The 20,260-nt window shown below is 39.6% G+C and overlaps 1 protein-coding gene across 2 annotated transcripts in view; it reads left to right on the top strand.

The window, feature by feature from the left end:
- The window catches only part of PCCA (propionyl-CoA carboxylase subunit alpha), a 393,935-nt gene that overhangs the window by 237,753 nt on the left and 135,922 nt on the right, over nucleotides 1-20,260 (top strand). The window contains exons 19-20 of one of the 2 annotated variants that reach the window (XM_045081357.1): nucleotides 10,647-10,749; nucleotides 13,263-13,955. In XM_045081357.1, coding sequence (XP_044937292.1) covers nucleotides 10,647-10,749; nucleotides 13,263-13,382 — 223 coding nt within the window. In that variant the 3' untranslated portion in view covers nucleotides 13,383-13,955. Of the gene's footprint in view, nucleotides 1-10,646; nucleotides 10,750-13,262; nucleotides 13,956-20,260 lie in introns of those variants that run through there. The other variant, XM_045081355.1, reaches the window with a different exon arrangement.

The following is a 20,260-nucleotide window of genomic DNA, read 5'->3' as shown; positions in this document are numbered from 1 at the left end:
CCACTGAGCCACCCAGGCGCCCCATAAGGTGCTTTAAAGGGCACCATTAAGAAAGTGAAAAAACAACTAACAGAATAGGAGAAAATACTTGAAAAAACTTGGAAATCATGTATTTGTTGTGAGGAGACTTTTGTCTAGAATATGTAAAGAACTCTTACAACTCAATAATAAAAAGAGCCCAATTTAAGAAAGGGCAAAGGATATGAATAGAAATTTTTCCAAAGACGATACACAAATTACCCACAAACCCATGAAAACAGGCTCAGCATTATTGTCCTCAGGAAAATGTAAATCCCAACCACAGTTAGCTACTGCTTTACGCCTACGAGGGTGAGTTGGTAAGAAAGATGGATAATATCGAAGTGTTGGTGAGGACGGGGAGGAATCAGAACCCTCGTACATTGCTGGTAGGAATTTGATTAATTGATGCAAAGCCAGAAATAATTTGGCAATTTCTCAAAATATATGACCGTGCTCCCTGACCCAGCTCTTCTTCCAGGGTTATCCCCATGGGAAATGAAATCCTATGACCACACAAATGTTGTATGTAAATATTCATACTCACATTCTTCATAATGAGTGAACAGAAACAACCCTAAGTAGAATGGGGTGTCTTTATAGAATGGAATATTTTTCAGTGACAAAAAATAACATATTGACACTTCCTACAGCGTAGATGAAATTTGAAAACATTATGCTGAACGAAGGCATTGTAACAGACTGTAGATTCTCTGATTGCACTTATATGAAATATCTAGGATAAGCAAAGCTATAGAAGTAGAAGGTACATTAGTAGTGGTGTAGGGATGGACATTGGGGGAGGGGAACATGGAACATGTTTTAAAGTTGCCTGGGGTGATAGGTGCACAGCTCTGGATATACTAAGCACTGTTGAATTATGAAGTTTGGAAGGGTTAAATTTATGGTGTGTGAATTTTATGTCAGTAAAGCTGCTTAATATTTTAAAAACTTACTGTATTTTGTATCCAAGAACTTCTAACAGGATGGAGTCTTCTTTAAGATTATTTCTTCTCGGGGCGCTTGGGTGGCTCAGTGGGTTAAAGCCTCTGCCTTCGGCTCAAGTCATGATCCCAGGGTCCTGGGATTGAGCCCCATATCGGGCTTTTTGCTCCGCAGGGGGCCTGCTTCCTCCTCTCTCTCTGTCTGCCTGGGCCTACTTATGATCTCTGTCAAATTAATAAATAAGATCTTAAAAAAATTATTAATTCTCATTAAGTGTTTATATGACTGCTCTCATTTAGTTACATGAATAAATTTTAAAAGTGTAGATGTCAGGTGTTCCTGGGCCACTACCTGATGGTGGAAATGGTATGAATATGTGACCCAGTATTCTTCCATTCCTTATTTCCTCCTCTGCCTTTGGAGATCAGTGATATAAAGTTAATATAAACCTAATCAGCCTGGAGAGGTTCCAGTTTCTGTAATGGTGGTATGGCTCATTTCTAACTGACCCTCCTCCCGATAGCAGTTACACGCTCTGGAGATCTATGGCTATTTGAAGGCTCTGGATAACAACTGAAACCAGTCAGAATTCGGACGGACTTGGAGCCTGTGTAGAAGGGAGCCACACTGGAGCTCGACCTGTGCATGGCGCCTCTCCTGAGGTGGTCACCGTTGAATGTGTGTATCCGAGCATGGCCAGAACTCAGGAGTTAACCACAGTCTTACTGACTTGACTCTGGAAGAATGATGCTCAGAATTGTAAGAACTGCTGAAAATGGAGCAGGGATATCATGCAAAACGAGAGCAACAGAGTGAGGAGTTCCGTATCTGAATTTTGCTTCCCTTCCAATGGATGGCTGACTCCTGAATTGTGCATAAAAACTTCAAGAATCCTAGCATGTGAATCCTGCTGGAATGCAGAATGAACCGAGCTGAAATTTCACTTGCTGCCCACCGAGGAGATGGTAATGTTTGGAGTTTGAGCCTCACCAAATTTGAGGGGCTTGTAAATGCCTTGAGTTTTCCATGAAAACCCCAGAGGGACCGTGTCTTAGGGGAAACTATGTTTCTGCAATAAAGACTTTTAGTGACTTCTGAATTTGGACTTTTAATTCCCTGAGAGCAAAACAAAATAGACATCCTAGCAGAGCACGAAGCTGAGTCTCCATGACTTCAGAGTGATCAGCTGGTCATTTAACTGCCTACTGTAATGAGAATCGGTACTTCCCAGGAGAAGATAACAGAAAAATACAGTGTCTACATTTCCACAGTCTGGGATCCAAAAAACAATTCACTGGACATACAGTTCAAGCATGAAAGTTGGCCAATGGTCAAGTGAAAAATCATTCAGTAGAAACCAACTGTGAGACCACTAAGATGTGCATCACAGATAGGACTTTAGCAGAGTAATTAAAATTATTGTCAGATATTAAAGATCAAAATGAGGGAGTTGATAGGGCATATAAGCATAGATCTGGGAACTAACAAATAACCAGCTAGAAATTCTAGATCTAAAATGGTACTATCTCTGCAATGGAAAACTTGTAGGCAAGGCTGAAAGCTGTTGGCGTTGACAGAAGGAAGAGTTGGTAAACTTAGAAGAGAGACTCCACAGGCTGAAGAGAAAAAGTACTTATTTTGCAAGTCTCTATGACCTAAGTTGATAGGATTAGGAAGCCTAACTAATACCTATTTAGACATACAGAAGAAAGAGAAGACACAAAATGGGGGAAAAAATCTGAAAAATACTGCGTTATCTCCTTATGTTGGAAACAGGACAGAGTTGGATTTTTTACTTTTATTCACCATGATGATACTAGAGATCCTGGCCAGTATGATAGGAAATAAAAAAAAAGTCATGGAGATCAGAAACGGAGAAGTAAAGTCATTCCTCTTCACAGAGGAATTGTGTTTACATAGAAACCCCTAAGGAATCTGTGAAAGTTACTGGAATAAATTTAGCGGGGTTGCACGATAAGCAGTCAAATATAAATTGTGTTCCGATAAACTAGCAACACTGAAAAAATGACTACTAACAGTTTTATTTGATACAGCATGAACAACTTAGGCAAATACTTTAACAAATTAAATTCTAGGTGGTCACTTGTCTGAGTACTAAGGCTTGGAAAAATAATGAGGCCTAAGGATTGGGGAAAGGAAGCTTTCCCAGACATCTTAAGAGGTTACCTAAGAAAACTCTGAAGGAATCTATGATACATCACAAAGAAAACTAAAACAAAAATAGGTATAATTCTAGCAGAAGAGATCCAAGACTGCCACACTTGGTCCAGAGAAATTAAAAATGTAAAATAGATAAGACCTATTATTTTCATAGGATAAAATACTGTTAAGACGTCAGCTCTCCCTCCATGAATGAAGAGATTCAGAGCAAGCCCAAACATAATCCCGTTAGGGTTGCTTTGGGGAGGATGGAGAAGAAACTGCCTGTGGCATTTGAAATTTGTATGGAAATGGCAAGGTATCTAGAATAGCTAATATTGTCTTACTGATGGACAAAGCTACAGAACTTGGTCTACAGATTTTCTTGAAACAACTAGATGAACCTACCTCTTCCTCTTTCCCATCACACAAGAAGATGATGAATCACAGGTCTACATAAAAAAGCTTCTAAAGGAAAATATGAATATATTTTCTGGGCCTTGATATAGTCAAAACAGTTCTTAGCAAGGACATAAAAGCACTGAATATAAAAGGGAAAATTCATATGTTTTTACAACTATTAAAATTTTCCATTAACAGCAGAGATTGATGTTTGTTAGACTAAAATCCTAAACACTGACAATACCAAATGCTTGTGAGAACCACGGAAACTCTCATTCATTGCTAAAGGGAACGCAAATGCTACAGCGGTTTCGGAATACAGTTTAGCAGTTTTTTTATAAAACTAAACTTCCTTTTACCATATGATCGGGTGGTTGTACTCCTTAGTACTTAGCCAAAAGAATTGAAAATGTTTCTGCACCAAAAGCTGCCTGTGAATGTTTATAGTAGCTTCACTAATCATTGCCAAAACTGAGTAGTAACCAAGACATCTACTTCAATTAAGTGAATAGTAAACCATGGAACATCCAGGCAATGGACTTTAATTCAGCAATGAAGAACTGTCAGCCATCAAGCCACAGAAAGACCTGGAGAAACCGTAAATGCCTAAGGCTAAGTGAGAGAGGCCAGTCTGAAGATTCCATTCTGGCTCTACAACATTCTGGAAAAGGCAGAATGTTGGAGACAGTAAAGATCAGTGGCTGTCAGTGATCCGGGGGATGGAGGAAGGGTTAAGTAGGTAGAGCATAGGGAATTTATAAGATAAAACTACTCTATGTGACATCTTAATGGTGGAGACATGTCACTATACATTTGTTGATACCTGTAGAACGTATAGCCCAGAGAGTGAGTCCTAATGTAAACTGTGAACTGCAGTAAATACTAACGGATCAACGTTGGCTCATCGGTTTTAAGAAATGTACCATAACAGTGCAGAATGTCAATAATATGGATCCTGTACCCAGGGTGGGGTGAGGGAGGGTGGATATAGGAACTCTACTTCCTGCTCAATTTTCTGGAAAACCTACAACTGCTCTTAAAAAAAAAATTAAGACCATTAATTAAAAAAGAAGAAATCAACAAAAACTGCTGAAGGTAAAGATATTTTTAAGAACATTTATAAACCATAGAGGGGGAGAAAGTATTCACAACACATAAATCTGACAGAAGCTTTCTAAAAAGGAATTTCCACAAATCAGACCAATATCTTAATAAAAAATGGGCAAATTTTTTAATACAAGTGACCAGAGACAAATATTGAGGTCCCCAGTGTTATTTGTCGTAATGGAAATGGTCATTAAACAGTAATGAGCTATATTCTGAGCCACTGTCCTGGCTGGAAGTAGAAACCAACACGAAACGGCAAGATTATGTGGCAAGCTCCATTGCTGGGGATGGTACTAATATGTTTTAAGACCTTGTAACACAGGATGGCAGTTTTTGTAAAATTAAACATGTGTTTACCCTCATATGTCCACTCCTAAGAGTTTTTACCCACAAGGAATCAAGACATCTGTCTTCAAAAAAGGCTCGTACAAAGAATGATTACAGCAGTTTTGTTCTTAAGAACCCCAAGCTGGAAACCCACGTGCGCATCAGCAGAAGGACGAACTAGTTTTGGAATGCTTGTGAGACAGAGTACTACTCAGCGATAAAAAAAGAATGAACTGTTCAATATTCATGATCCTCAGAAACATTCCATGAGGAGAAGAAAAGCCACACATAAGAGTGCCTGGTTTTGGTGTTCTCTTTACATGAAACTTTAGTCTAATAATATGCAGTGAAACTACTGGGGGAAAGGGGCAGATTTCCTGGAAGGATAATGATGAACATACAGTTTTGAATTTCACTGTATATAAATTGTGTATTAATATATTTCAAAAAAATAACAGGTTGGAGTAATAGAGGATTTCAGACATGGTATCAGGTTATAACGATTCATGGTAATAAATGACTTAGCATTCATTTCCATGCACTAGTCTGTGTTACATGTTTTATCTTATTTAATGAAATGTGGATAAAGTGTTCTTACCACTTTGGCCTCACTGATCAGGAAAGACACGAAGGAAGCTGAGTAACTTGGAAGGTCACGTGGAGTCTGTGGTCAGCCCAGTCACAGGGTTTGCAGGGGTGGTGGTTAAACTCCATCGCCTTTCTTGACTAGTCATGCCCAGCGTTTAAATTGAGAACCTGAACCCTTTATTGGTGGCAGAAGAAATAAGATTTGCATAATATTAAATTCTCTAAGATTATAAGTAATATTAGTATTCATTTCCTGATCCAGGTATCATGTGTGGTGGTGTCACTTGTAATGCTAATGATATCAAAGTCGGGGGTGTGCCGTCACGCTTTCTAGGCAGTGTTTTGTGATATACACTCTTCTACACAGCCTCCTGTCTTTGAATGTACACATTTTAAATTGCATATAGGCAGGATTCTGTTCCTCTACTATGACAACTTTAGCTTTGAAGAGGTTCTCTGAAAATGCTGCTTTTATCTTTCTTCTGCAGTGATGAACTTGAATGTTGGAATGTTGTAAGTTCTCACATAATACGGCTTAGATTTTTGTTTGCTTTGGCAGTAGACCTCTGTTTAAAATTCCTTTAATCTGTTCATTCCATGCTTTTTATATTCATTTTGATAGCTGATGGCTCTGTGACGAATTTTATATGAATTTATCGAACTAATAAAACTTGTATTTGTACATTCTTCTTCCATCCCAGTTGCTAAAAGTGAGTTTTTCAGCAAATTGCTGAATTTTTGCCTTTAGATTTTTTTTTTCTCTCCTGGAGGAAATAAACAATTCATATGCTGAATCTAAAGTTTCATTAAAATTGCTTATGCCCCGTCTCAGGCATTTTAAGTGGGCCATCTGTCTAAACATCTCTCTCTTTTTTTTTCTGATCATTTCCTCGACTTATTCATGAACCATGGGAGGGCTCCTTTGTAGTCTCTATGTAACTGCTTCCATCTACCCCCACTGAATACATCTATGTGCTTGCATAACGTAGCTTTTCACCGTGCTGGCAATTCTCTGAACTTGATTCAGATGAATGGCCCACTTTTCTGAAGGCCTTTTTCTTCCTGCAAAGATTTGTATGCAGAAGCTGACCTCTGTGGCCATGGAATGCAGCGTTATTATTCTTGATCATTTTACAGACCACCCACTGTTAAAGTTATGATCAGGGATTGCTTAATGATTCTTTGACCACTAACATTGTTTTAACTCAGTATCTCACTCTTAAATAGGTAATGACACCATTAAAAACCAGCTTTTCTGAGTGTCTCCTAATACGATTTTGAGATGCTTATGATCCTTGATAACCAAAGATGCTGTGAGTGATGTTTACATAAAATCTGCCCTAAAACTTGATGTGTAGTAGCAATGTAGGTGGGTTAGTAGCATTTACACTTTTTTTTGAGTAAAATATTCTAGTAAGTTAAATGTTTTAGCAGTAAGTAACATTTGTGATAATCAGCTGGCCGTTTTTGCTATAAAATACAGAAAAATGTAGTTTTATTGAACATACTCTTTCTGGTTGGCTGATGGTAATCCGAGTGGACAGGTCTGGGTAAGGGCTGTTGTTTGACTTGCTTTGTGAGTTGCTGTTTATGTGAATTCCCTTTTCCTGGATTTTGAGGGTTTCGTTTGTTTTTGGAAGTCGTAACTTCAATGATAATCAGCTTTGCAAGTAACTTATAAGCTGCACAGATGGAATTTGTGATCACATGGCAGCCTCTTTCGGCGTGTAGTTCGGCAAAGAAGCTGTTTTCTGTGTACTGTTACTCATGAGTTGTATGAAACTTCAGGACTTTTTCTCTCCCTGCCCAGAGAGTTTGTAAAAATCTTGGAGACTACTTTGGATTTAATGGATAACTTAACTCTTCTCTAAAATTTAAGATATCGCTGTAAAATGTAACAGGTACCATTAGAAGCGTGTTTGTGCTGGTGGGATTGATACCAGTGATTCAGGGTGATCGTCACTACTGTGGTTGCCTGGGATTTGCAGAAGTAGAGCACACGGCCTCTCAGGTTGGCATGTGTGACCAGCTTTATTCATAGTTTATTGTAATCTGTTTCTGCCCGGAGCTTACGGACCCGTATACTGAATAGACTTGCCAAACCCATCCTTTGTATTTTAAAACAAAACAAAACAACTTCCAAACTTAGGTGGAGCCAGAAGGGATCTTACCCAGTTGTGTTTGTGGGAGAGTGAGCTTCTAAAGAGAGTCCAAAGGTGACCATTTTTCTCTTGTATCTCGTGGGCCTGCTTCGCCTCTTTCCCACAACCTCCTAACACGTCACCTAAAAAGATATGGTTTGAAAAGTGCCGCTGCAGGAGCTGCGTGCCCCAAAGAAGTAATAGTTTTTCTGTCACCTCCCCAGCGCTGCGCCAGCTGTATTTCACAGGTGTGGACATTACGGTTCCAAAGGACTTGGGAGGCCCGGCTGCATTGTTAGTAAGAGAAGGGGCTGAGATGAAACCTCAGGATTTCAACTCAAAAGAGCCTATGCTCTTTGCACAAGGTCCCTCTTGGGGTAGGTTAGAACATATATGAAACAGATGTGGATCAAAATAAGACAATGGAAAAAATAAATAGTTAGGTTCTGAAGGGTGGCAACTCTACCTCGCCACCATCTGTGGGATTGTTTTCTGTGGGAAAATGCAGTCTGGCTTCCAACAGGATGTTAGGATGAACTCCCCAGCTCCGCGGGAAACAGAGGCTTGTTGCATAGCTAAAAAGAGTCTCCAGGTTTACTGGCAAGAGTTACCTCCTCCAGGCCACTGAGTTGTGAAAAATACTAAGCATGTAATATAGGTTAAGCAGAGGGGAGATGACTGAGGTTTGTACTATGATCAGTGCCTGTAGTTAGGGACCAGTTTAGGAGAGAGATGATGGCCCTGAAAAATCTGTTAGTTTGTGGATCAGAAGGAATCCAGGGTTACCATGAAGGGCTTTCAGTTCTGGGGCTGGGGGAGGGGCGATGAGTGTTGGAACTAATCAAAGTAATAGAAGTTACCATTTATGTGCACTGCTTAATGTGGTCCTCAGCACATCAGTCTGATGCAGATGCTGTTGTATGTCTGGTTTGATATATAAGGAGACTGAGCCAACGGTTAGCTTAAGGTCAAGACTAATTAATGTCAGGGCTGGGTTCTTTATCTGGTGCCTCAAGTCACTGGAGCCTGAGTGTGTGACCGCTGTGTTAGTTCTCTTGCTTGTTTTGGCTTGATCTGTGAAGTACTTTAAGGGTTTGGAGCAATCAGATACACAAGTCAGCATAATCCGAAATAAAACCTACAAAGAGTGGAACCTTAATTAAACAGGAAGCTTGATTGGTAGGTAGGTTGGTTAAGATTTAACCCAATGTGAAGTAGAAAAGCATGGAACAATCCGGAGCAGGAGAGTTACATAATTATTTTGATAGGAAAGATTTTAGAGAGCAGTGTGGCCAGTAATACTAGCTGTCAGGTTGTTTCTGTTGTGACGTACCCCTGAACAGGTCGGGTGTTCTCCCCGTCTGAAGGTAAACAGAGGGAAAGCTAGTGAGGTGGTCAGTAGAGTTCAGGAACATCCGGGTAGTAAGCCAGGAGCTTGGGGTCCGTGCTGCTCTGGAGTGCACTCTGTCCACTTGGGTGACCCGGGCTCCCCTGGCAGAGCTTGGCCATAACAGGTGCTCCTCACATTCTGCCCTGCGGACCCCTACCCCCCCACCCTTTCTCCCCAGCCTGCACTGGGTCCTGGGGATGCAAAAATAAGGTCTGATCTTGGTCTTTTAGGAGCTCTCAGGCCAGTGGGGGAGACCCACTTAGATAGACAGATGCCCGGTGGAAGAGAGTGCCAGAGTAGGGGTGGGGTTGACCTAGAGGAGCGCTCTGCCCCACCACACTTTGATCTCTCCTCGCCTCACTTTTGCCTCCGCCTCCTGGACTCTTCCCTGTTGTCCTTTCCAAACCCTCCTGTGAGAAGCTCTGTACTCTGAATGCATCCTCTTTAAACCGACAGAAGGGAATCCTCCGTGTGTCTGCCTTGTGTATTAGCGGTGATTTACTGATGCATTTTTAAACTTTTCTCTAATTTCCATTTCTAGAGTTTTAAAACATTTCTTCGTCTTCAGAAAATAAACAGTGGGCCGGATACAAATGTTCCCCTAAATTACCCGTCCTTCTCCGTTAGACATTGTGTCTAGAGATGATTTGATTATAATCATAGTTTATGTGACTGATTTTTTTTTTAGTAGAATACACAGAAAATCATTTTGGACTTTGGGGGAGGGGGTGTTAAAACATAACCTCAACATTTTTTCAGAGTTACGACTTGAATCTGAATACTACCTATTTAGTGTTTCAGAAATACTATTTTACAACTATAAATAATGAAAACACTCAGTATTTAAATTAGGTTAATTCAAAAATCGTTAAAATTTTGTTACTTTAAAAAATTGTGGGAAATATTTATATTCTAAAAATGTTTTGTCTCTGACTGTCTGACCCAGTTTTTCTGGACCACATAATGTGGCTCATTGGCAGGAACGACCTTTGTGTTAAGACTAGCATCACTGAAGTTGTATTCTTACCCAAACAAACAAAAAACCAAAACAAAATGATGTTAACACAAGTGAATAACTATGTCCGAACTCACTAAATTGTATGTTAATTATATGCAGTTTTTGGGTAACGAGTATAACTCAATAAACCTGGAAAAACGAGGTTGTAAATTTTGTAAATTAAATAACATTGTAAATTTTAAAAACCATCTGGAACAGTAACCAAATATTGAAAAGAAATTAATATTGTAGAAAGTTCATTTTTGAAGACTGTCACAATTAAGCAACACAAAATCAAAGAAGAGATGATGGTACTTGGAGTAGATGGAGGGACCACAGTTATCCCAGAATGATTGCTTTTCTCCTCAGAATGTCTGCGTGTGTTTTGTTTGTTTTCAGTTACTCCAGTTCAAACCTGAAAGGTTTTTTTCCAAGCATAGAATCTTTTAAAATAATGTTCTGAATTACGGTCTTTGGCTGTTTCACCCTGCACACTTAATGTCAAAGGAAACTCAGCTTACTAGGAGAATACTATAAAATAATTAACTCTTTTTCTTTTTTCCTACTTCAGAGTGCCTATTATTAAGCCACAAGAGGCTAACTGGGAGCTCTCAGTAAAATTGCATGATGAAGTTCATACTGTCGTAGCATCAAACAGTGGGCCAACGTTCTCTGTGAGTTTTATTTCTTTATTTTATTTTGTTTTTTCGGCAGTCTTGAAATTATCTATGAATATTTAAAGCAATTTTTTAACCTGTTTAGCGGCTATCATCTTTTGAACCTGTAACATAGCTATGTATTTGTCTCATCTTCTTTAGGAAGCTGAATGCCAATGGCAGTTTTTGTTGTCTCACGTTAATTAGCAAATATACGTTCTGAGATTTAGGCACATTCTAAAACCACTTCCTGACACCTGATTCATTTTCCTTTTGTTATTGAGAAGTAATACTTCTGTTTTTGTGACACAGAAGAGCATTTTTAAGTATAATTCCAAACATATGATAGCTGTGGTAGGTAATCATTCTTTTAAAACAAGTAATCTGAAGCCTATCTAGCATTTTTTGAGACATCATGTTGTGTGAGACATTCTTGAGGCTAAATTACCTTGTGGTGACATTCCTTTTATTTCAAAGGAACTTGAACTTAAACCCCTTGGATGGTATCCATGATAGAACTGCTTTCGTTTAATTCTGGTCTGTACTGAACAACGTTACATTAAGATTTAGTATTTATACTGTGGTATGAATGATATGTTTAAATACTGTGATTTGAGATTGCCAGAAAAATACCGTGAAAGGTTAACTTGCGTCGTTTTTTGGTTTCAGCATGAACCCACAGAAGCTGCTATGTAGTTAGTACAGTGAATATTTTATTAATCTACATTTCTCTTCTTGTGGCTACGTTGTGATGAAACGTTATTTTGTTGTATGGGAAAATCAAAAGATTTCAACAGGATATGAAAATTAATATAATTTCACAGAAATAAAACCTGGTGAGGCTGAGGTATATGGTGTCAGTTTTGTTTGTTTTTATGTAAACTCTTCCCTCAAAGTGGGGCTCAGCCTCCCCACCCCCAGGTGCAGAGTCCCATGCTCTTCCAAATTCAGCCAGCCAGACACCCCCTGGTGGCATTTTCCTGATAGAAAATACCCCACATTAAGAGTTACAGAGAATTCGTTAATGCAGCATAGCCTTACTATGTACCTACTGTGTGCTAGCGAGACTGGAGAAGCTGACATTCTTATGTGGTTGTCAGTCACAGCCAAATGAGATTGACTCAGGAATTACGTGTAATCTCCTTGGTTGTTTTTAAATTTTGTGCTTCATTTGATAAGCCAAAATTGCTAAAGCATTTGTTCCTAAAAGGTATTTCAGTCCACTGTCTTGAAATGAAAACTATAGTGGCGTTAAACAATTATCTCACAGTGCGTTTTGAGACGGGCTTATGGGATTCTTTACATTCCTCTTTTCTATATGATCATTTTAGAAAGTGGCTTCATAAGTAGAGATTTAAGTGTGCATCAGGTTGAGTAGCAAATTACATATACTGAAGTAAAGAGCATAAATATTATAGTGCAGCATTTTCCTTGGGGAAGGTTAACTTTTCAAAAACGTAGACTTAGCATAATTTTCAGTTCTGTACTGAGTCACCCTGAAGTGTTACTGTTCATCTGATCCTCCAGTACAGTGTTTTTCTAAGCAGTGCCTTGCCTTAGTAAGGAAACTGCTCGGATTACTTCTCAGAGCTGTTGTTCTTTGTGCTTCTTTCCTAGTCCATGTTGAAAAACCAGAGACCATGAGCTCAAGTGGTGTCTTTGACTTTGCTGTAGAATTACCTCTTGTTTTACTTTTTAGCCCACGGGCACAGTAGGGCTGTTTAAAAAAAATATTCTATTGAAAATTTCCCTGGAAAATATGCACCTTGATATATAGTATCAATAACTACTACCCCTGTTTATTGGTTTTGCTACTCAGAAGCAGCAAACCTAACAAGAAGCAAGTACTCCTGACGGTGTGTACTTTTCTCCTAAGCACGTTGGACTGAGCTTCCCTTGACATCAGTCTTAGCGAAAAGAGTCAAGGTGAATAGTGTAGCTGAAGTAAAGGCTCATTGGTATGAAGTCTGTAATCGTGTGGAACCTCTGCTTTTGGGATCTCAGGGGAAGAGCTGTGACTGTTGGTTTTCTAGAACACCCACTGCCCCATCAAGAAAAAGTTGAATTGTCCTAGAGGTGACTGTCTAGGTTAATGATCCCAGAAGTAGTACTGGTAAGGTTTTATGCCTGTAGTAATGCTTTGGCTATCCCACATTTTCAGGATGATTTTTTTTTTTTTAAGATTTTATTTATTTATTTGACAGAGAGAGATCACAAGTAGGCAGAAAGGCAGAGAGAGGGAGAGGAGGAAGCAGGCTCTCTGCTCAGCAGGGAGCCCGATGCGGGGCTCGATCCCAGGACCTTGAGATCATGACCTGAGCCGAAGGCAGCGGCTTAACCCACTGAGCCACCCAGGCGCCCTCAGAATGATTTTAATTACAAAAATTTAAATTATAAGATGTTTCTTTCAAATGGGGAAAGTACAGCAAATGTACAAATGTTCTCTATAGGTCTCTAATGAAAGAAAAAAATTCATAGTTACAGCTAAATCCCTTTTTTCTGCAATCCCATTCTGCCCTTTTCCTCTCCAGAGGGGACAGCTGTCCTGCAGGTGCTGCGTGTCCTCCTCGTCCTCCTCGTCACACTTGCAGTGTGCATGTGTGTATTCTAAGAATAGCAAAAAAGAAAGTTGTAAAACTGTAAGTACTTAGTGATACACTTGTCAAATTTTGAAATACACAAAGCAAGAACAATTCCACTTACAGCAGCAGCAAAAAAATGAAGACACTTAGGAATAAACTTAACCGTGGAGGAGGAGAAAGTCTTGTACGTGAGCTACTACGCAATGTTGCTGAAAGAAACTGAAGAAGACACAAACGTGTGGAAAGTCCTCTTGTGTCCCTAGGTTGGAAGTCTTCATGTTGTTGTGATGTCAGTACTACCCACAGCAGTTTAGAGATTCGGTACGATCCCTATCAAAATCCCAACTGAAGGTTTGCCGAGATAAAGAGATCATCTTTATGTGAAGAGATGGACCCCAAATCGCCAGCACAATTTTGAAAAAGAACAAAGTTGGAAAGCTCACACTTCTTGATTTTTAAAACTTATTACGAAACTACAGTAGTCAAAATGGTGTAGTACTGTCACAATAACAGCACATAGACCGTTGGAATAGAACTGGGAGCCCAGAAATAAACCCTTGGATATATGGTCAAATGATTTTTGGTAGGAGTGCCAAGGCAATTCAGTGGGGGAGAGGATAGTCTTTTCAATAAGTAGTAGTCAGTGGGGCGCCTGGGTGTTTCGGTTGTTAAGTGTCTGCCCGAGGCTTGGGTCGTGATCCCAGGGTCCTGGGATCGAGCCCTGCATCGGACTCCGAAGGAAGCCTGCTTCCCCCTCTGCCGCTTGCCCTGGTTGTGTTCCCTCTCCCACTGTGTCTCTCTCTGTCAAATAAATAAGTAAAATCTTTAATAAATAAATAAATAAATAGTAGTGGCGACAGTGTATATGTACATGCAAAAGAAAAAAAATTAGGTTCTTGCCTTATACCGTGTACAAGATTAACTCAAAATCTACCAAAGACCTAAATGTAAGAAGAAAACCTGGAAAAGTCTCATGACATGGAATTTGATGATAATTTCTTGCACGTGATGTTAAAAGCCCAGGCAAGAAAAGAAACATAAGTTAGATTATATCAGAATTTAAAACTGGTGCGTTGGGGCGCCTGGGTGGCTCAGCCAGTTAAGCTTCTGCCTTCAGCTCAGGTCATGATCTCAGGGTTCTGGGATTGAGTCTCGCATCTGGCTCCCTGTTCAGCGGGGAGCCTGCTTCTCCCTCTCTTTGCTGCTGTTCCCCCTGCTTGTGCTGTCTCTTTCTCAAATAAATAAATAAATAATCTTCAAAAAAAAAAAAAAAAAAAACTGGTGCATCAAAGGTCCACAGCCAGCAGCAGAGTGAAAAGGCAGCCCACAGATTGGGAGGAAATATTTGCATATATCTGACAAGGAGTTGTTATTCAGAATATACGAAGAATTCCAGTAACAAAACAGCAATAAAACCAAAAAACCAACCTGATTTTTAAAATGGGCAAAGAACTCTGATAAACATTTCTCTGCAAAGAAGGTACAGAAATGGCCGGTAAACACAGGAAAATCTGCTCAGCAGCACTAATCGTTGGGGAGATGCAAATCAGAACCACCAACTCCGAGTTCTTAAGATGGCTATGATAAAAAACAACACAAAATATAGTAAGTGTTGGTGAGGCTATGGAGACCTTGGAATCCCCATGCAGCTGTTGGTTGGAGTGTTAAATGGTACTGCTGCCGCTGGAAAAACAGTTCGGTGGTTCCTCAAAAATTAAAAGTAGAGTTCCCGTAGGACCCAGCCGTACCGCTGCTGGGTATTTACCCCCAAAAGAATCCAAATCAGGGTCTTGAAGAGACATTTGCACACCCATGTTCAGCTGCATTATTCCAATAGCTAAGAAGTAGAAGCAGCCCAAACGTCCAATGGTGGAGAAGTGATAAACAAAATGTGGTGTTTATAGATCACGGAATATTACTCAGCCTTCAAAAAGAAGAAATTCTCATACATGCTGCAAAATGAACGAACCTTGAGGACATTGTGCTCAGTGAGATAAGCCAGACACCAAAGGAGGGATACTGCCTGATTCCAAACCCCGCAGTATGCAGAGTAATTAAACTCATAGACGGAAAGTGGAATGGTGGTTGCCAGGGGCTGGGAGGAGTGGGGGGGGGGCAATGGGGAGTTCCTGTTTCCAGGGCCTAGAGTTTCAGTTTTCCACGATGAAGGGATGGGGCTGGCCGGGTGACTGGTGCGTAGCAAGGGGCATGCACTGCATACCACTGAACTGTACTTAAAACTGGGTAAGCCATTAAATTTTATGTTATATAAAACATTTTAAAAAGACACAAACCAACACAGATTAGTATTTTTGATAAAATTTATAAGCAGGAAGGATGAAACTGGAAACGAAGGAAGCATGGTTAAAGGACAAAGTGACGCGAAGGAGGGGGAGGTGGAGTGAAATTTCATGTTTCAGGTCTTTGGTTCTGAATATAAGCGTCAGAATGTATAGAAGAATTAAGTATAAAATCTCAACACAAAGTTGAAATATTATTTTGCATAATAAGATGATAAACGTCAAAATACCAAAAACAGAGTTTTACTTATATTTATTTCACGATTCTCTTCTGGATTCCCAAGATACCATCTCTTCTCTTTTACTCTGCATAATGTGAAGCTGGTCAAAATAGTTCATGATAAAAGAAAAGGTTAATGCATTTGTTATCTTAAAGATGGGGGCATAAATTCACATTGAAGGCAATTCATTTGGAAGAAAAATGTCAGAGCATTTCTGAAGTGAAGAAAATTTACTCATGAATTCAGGCTTCCTAAAGACGAAAAAATGAGCACTGTACGTGCACTTAAAATTTTTTTTTGCCTGATACTTACGTTAACTACAAATAAGCAGAAATAATGAACAGTTATATATGATCCTTGATAGTGATTTAGATATCCTTTGTTATAGTGAGCCACTGAGTGAAATATTTCTAAAGAACCTGTGAACGACTTCTTAAGAATAACCAGAACTTAAAAAAAAAAAAGAATAACAAGAACTAATGAATTTTGGCATCTCAATGTAACTTTTGTTAATAGTTGAAAAGAAAAATGTAAATGATCAAAAGTAACATTTAGCATGGTCAAGGAAGATGAAAATTGTTTGCACTAAAAAATAAAAACTTTTCAGTTCATTTTCCTAAATGAGATTTCTATTATATTTTTTTGCTTCTTATGGCTTCCTTTTGATAGCCATAAAATTTTGCTGCATTTTTGATTTACAATCAGAATCTTTTCATTCTCCCAGTTGAAGTTATATATTGATAAAACTTATGTTAAAAGTTAAATGGCAGAGATCCACTCAAACAGCAGATTTGTGCAGCAAAGCAACTATAACTGGTGAAAATTAGAAAAGTCTGTATTGTAGGTGACACATATTGTTGTATGTAGAAAATCCTGAGAAATCTATTACGGAAATAGTATAGATAATAAACAAGTTTAGGAAGGGTCTGGGATACAAAATCAATGCATAAAATCAGTTGCATTTCAAGTTCCTTGCAATTGAACAATCCAAAAATAAAATTTTGAAAACAGTTTCATTAACAAGAGTATCAAAAGAACAAAGAACAAAAGAAGTACAAATTTATACTGTGAAAACCACAAACTATTGAAAAAGAAGTGAATGGAAGTCCAAATAAAGTGAATGGAAGTCCAAATAAAAACCGAAAGCATCTCATATTCCTGAGTTGAAAGACTTAATATTGTTAAGATGTCAGTATTTCCTAAATTGGTCTATACGTGCAATGCTGTTCCTTCCAGAATCCAAACTTTTTTTTTCCAGAAAGTGCCATGCTGACACTAAAATTTATATGGAAACTTACAGAAGCTTGGTAGTAAAAGCAATCTTTAAGAAAAGAATAAAGTTGGAGAATTCTATTTCCCTCTTCAAAACCTACCACAAAATTGTCTCATAAAGACAGTCTAGTACTTGTGTAGAGATACAGAAGTGAGAATCCAGAACAAAATCCCTACGTGTGTGTTCAAGTGATTCTTGACAAAACTACTGGAATAATTCAAGGAAGGAAAGAATAATCTTGTCAGCAAATGGTGTTGGAACAAGTGGGTATCTAGATGTAAAAGAATAAAGTTGATACCTATCTCATATTGAGTTAATACACCAAAATTAACCTAAAGGGGATAAAAGATCTAAATGTAAGAGCTAAAACAATAAAACTCTTAGAAGAAACATAAGGATACATATTCATGACCTTGCACATGGCAGTAGTTTCTTAGATAGGACAAAAGCACAAGCCACAAAAGAAAAAATAGATAAGTTGGTCTTTGTCAAAATTAAAAACTGTGCTTCAAAGGATACTAACAAGAAATTGAAAAGACAGACCAGAGAATGGGAAAACATATTTGCAAATCATATATTCAGTAAAACACTTGTATATAGAATATGTAAAACTGGGGTTGCCTGGGTGTCTCAGTTGGTTAAGCGTCTGATCCTTGATTTTGGCTCCGGTCATGATCTCAGGGTCATGAGATCGAACCCCATGTTAGGCTCCATGCTAGGTGCAGAGCCTGCTTAAGATTTTCTGTCTTCTTCTCCCTCTGCCGCCTTCCACTCTGCTCACACACACACTCTCTGCCCCTCTCTCTCTAAAAAACAAAACATAGGGACGCCTGCGTGGCTCAGTTGGTTAAGCTCTGCCTTCGGCTCAGGTCGTGATCCCAGTTTCCTGGGATCGAGTCCCACATCAGGCTCCTTGCTCGGCAGGGAGCCTGCTTCTCCCTCTGCTTCTGCCTGCCTCTCTGTCTGCCTGTGCTCGCTCGCTTGCTCTCCCTCTATCCCTGACAAATAAATAAAATCTCAAAAAAAAAATTAAAAAACAAAACATACAACTTAAAACTTAATAATAAAAAAACCCCACAATATAAAAATGGCATTTTTAAAATCTGAATAGTCATTTCTCAAAAGCATATCTACAGTTGTCGTATCTATACAAAGATGCTCAACATTGTTACTCATCAGGAAAATGCAGATCAAACCACGCGGAGAGAGCACCTCACACCACTAGGATGATTGTGGTCAAATAGATAATAACAAGGGAATTAGGAGATGCACACTGGTGGTAGAAATGTAAAATGGTGCCTAGCCTTTGGAAAACAGCTTGGCCTTTCCTTAAAAGTTTAAACATAGGGGCGCCTGGGTGGTTCAGTGGGTTAAGCCTCTGCCTTTGGCTCAGGTCATGATCTCAGGGTTCTGGGATCGAGCCCCCGCATAGGGCTCTCTGCTCAGCAGGGAGCCTGCTTCCTCCTCTCTCTCTGCCTGCCTCTCTGCCTACTTGTGGTCTCTGTCTGTCAAATAAATAAATAAAATCTTAAAAAAAAAAAAAGTTAAACATCTGGGTTATCCAGATCCTTGACAGTTTGGGGTTTTTCGTTTGTTTGTTTAATGAGTTTTATTTCTTTTATTTGACACGGAGAGAGAGACAGCGAGAGAAGGCACAAGCAGGGGGAGTGGCAGAGGGAGAAGCAGGCTTCCCTGGAGCAGGGAACCAGTGGGGCTCGATCTCAGGACCCTGGGATCATGACCTGAGCCAAAGGCAGACGCTTAATGACTGAGCCTCCCAGGCTCCCCAGTTTTGGGGGAGTTTTTTGAGAGAGAGCGAGAGAGCACGGGGTGGAAGTGGGAAGTGGCAGAGGAAGAAGGAGAGAGAGAAACTTAAGCAGGCTCCGCCCCCAGCGCAGAGCCCTTCGGGGGCTGAGAGACTCTGTCTCACAACTGGGAGATCATGACCTGAGTCAAAATCTAGAGTTGGATGCTTAACTAACTGATTGAGACACAAGGGTGCCCCTGACTCAGTTCTTTCTTAAGTATTTAATCATGAATATTTAAACAAGTATTTTTAGACTTAATTATATCCTTGTTACTATGGCGGATATGTTTTACCTCCTAACTATTTCAAATAATAAATTTTCCAATAATAGTTGCTGAGCTCTGAGCAACTCGAAGGTGAATTGAATGGGAATAGATATCCCTTTACCCTTTCTAGAAAATAATTTGATAACATCCATCAAAGACCTTTAAAAGTGTTCATATTCTGTGGTCTACTGATTCTGCATCTAGAAATCTATCCCAGGGAAGCAATGAAAAATTGCTAATGTGACCATGATATTATGTTGGAAAAAAGATGACTTAAAGGTAGCTTGCTTTGGAGATATCCATGTCGACAGTCTCTGGTTGTTATGATAAAGGGAGACTTGGAAGTCATTAAAATGTTGTGATAAATGCTATGATAGAGGTTCCTTCAACCAGTTAAATCTCAGAGAAAGATAAAAAAAAGCGCTCAACTGGCTGGGAGAAAGGAAGGATCTCGGTGGAGGTGGAAGAGTTCTCCTTGGCGGAGATGACGAATGAGTAATAGCTGAGAACGTGATTAATACGGAAGTCACGACTTGCCTTGGAAATGGTGCTATAAATAGGCAAGGCAAAGCCCAGGCCCATGGTAGCAAGCTAAGTTTACTGAAAAAAATCAGAGACATCTTCTAGAGGTAGCTTTGGTTCTTATTATGGAAGTGTGTGCTTCCTTAATTTTTTGTTTGTTTTCCACACAGGGAGTGAGGACAGGGTTCCCCGGTCTTGTTTCAGTTGCAGTGTTGTTTTTGATCTGAATTTAGCCTCTTTGGAGGTATTTTCACGAAGGAGCTGATTACTTTGGCCTGCAGTGAAGTGTGGCCTGTCCTGGGTGCTGATAAGCGCCATATACACCTTCTCTCTAAATGAGGCAGCAGGAAGACTGAAGGCGGGGGTTGCCACCTTGGCGTGGAGAGGGAGGCTCTGTCACAGAGCCTGTGAGCATAGAATCTAAGAGAAAACCAAGGTCGGTGTGGTCCAAAGCCCACACACTAGTACCTCTTAGTAACTCATCTTACAGAGTCGTTTTGCTAGACAAAATTCTGGGAAATAGTAGGACTGTCATGGAAAATTACAAGGAATAATGCA

This window comes from Mustela putorius, unplaced genomic scaffold (genome assembly GCF_011764305.1).
Source record: "Mustela putorius furo isolate JIRA1106 unplaced genomic scaffold, ASM1176430v1.1 tig00000551_pilon_pilon_pilon, whole genome shotgun sequence".
Lineage (NCBI taxonomy): Eukaryota > Metazoa > Chordata > Mammalia > Carnivora > Mustelidae > Mustela > Mustela putorius.
Note: the sequence above shows the minus strand (reverse complement) of the source record. Positions and strands in the feature narration are given on the sequence as shown.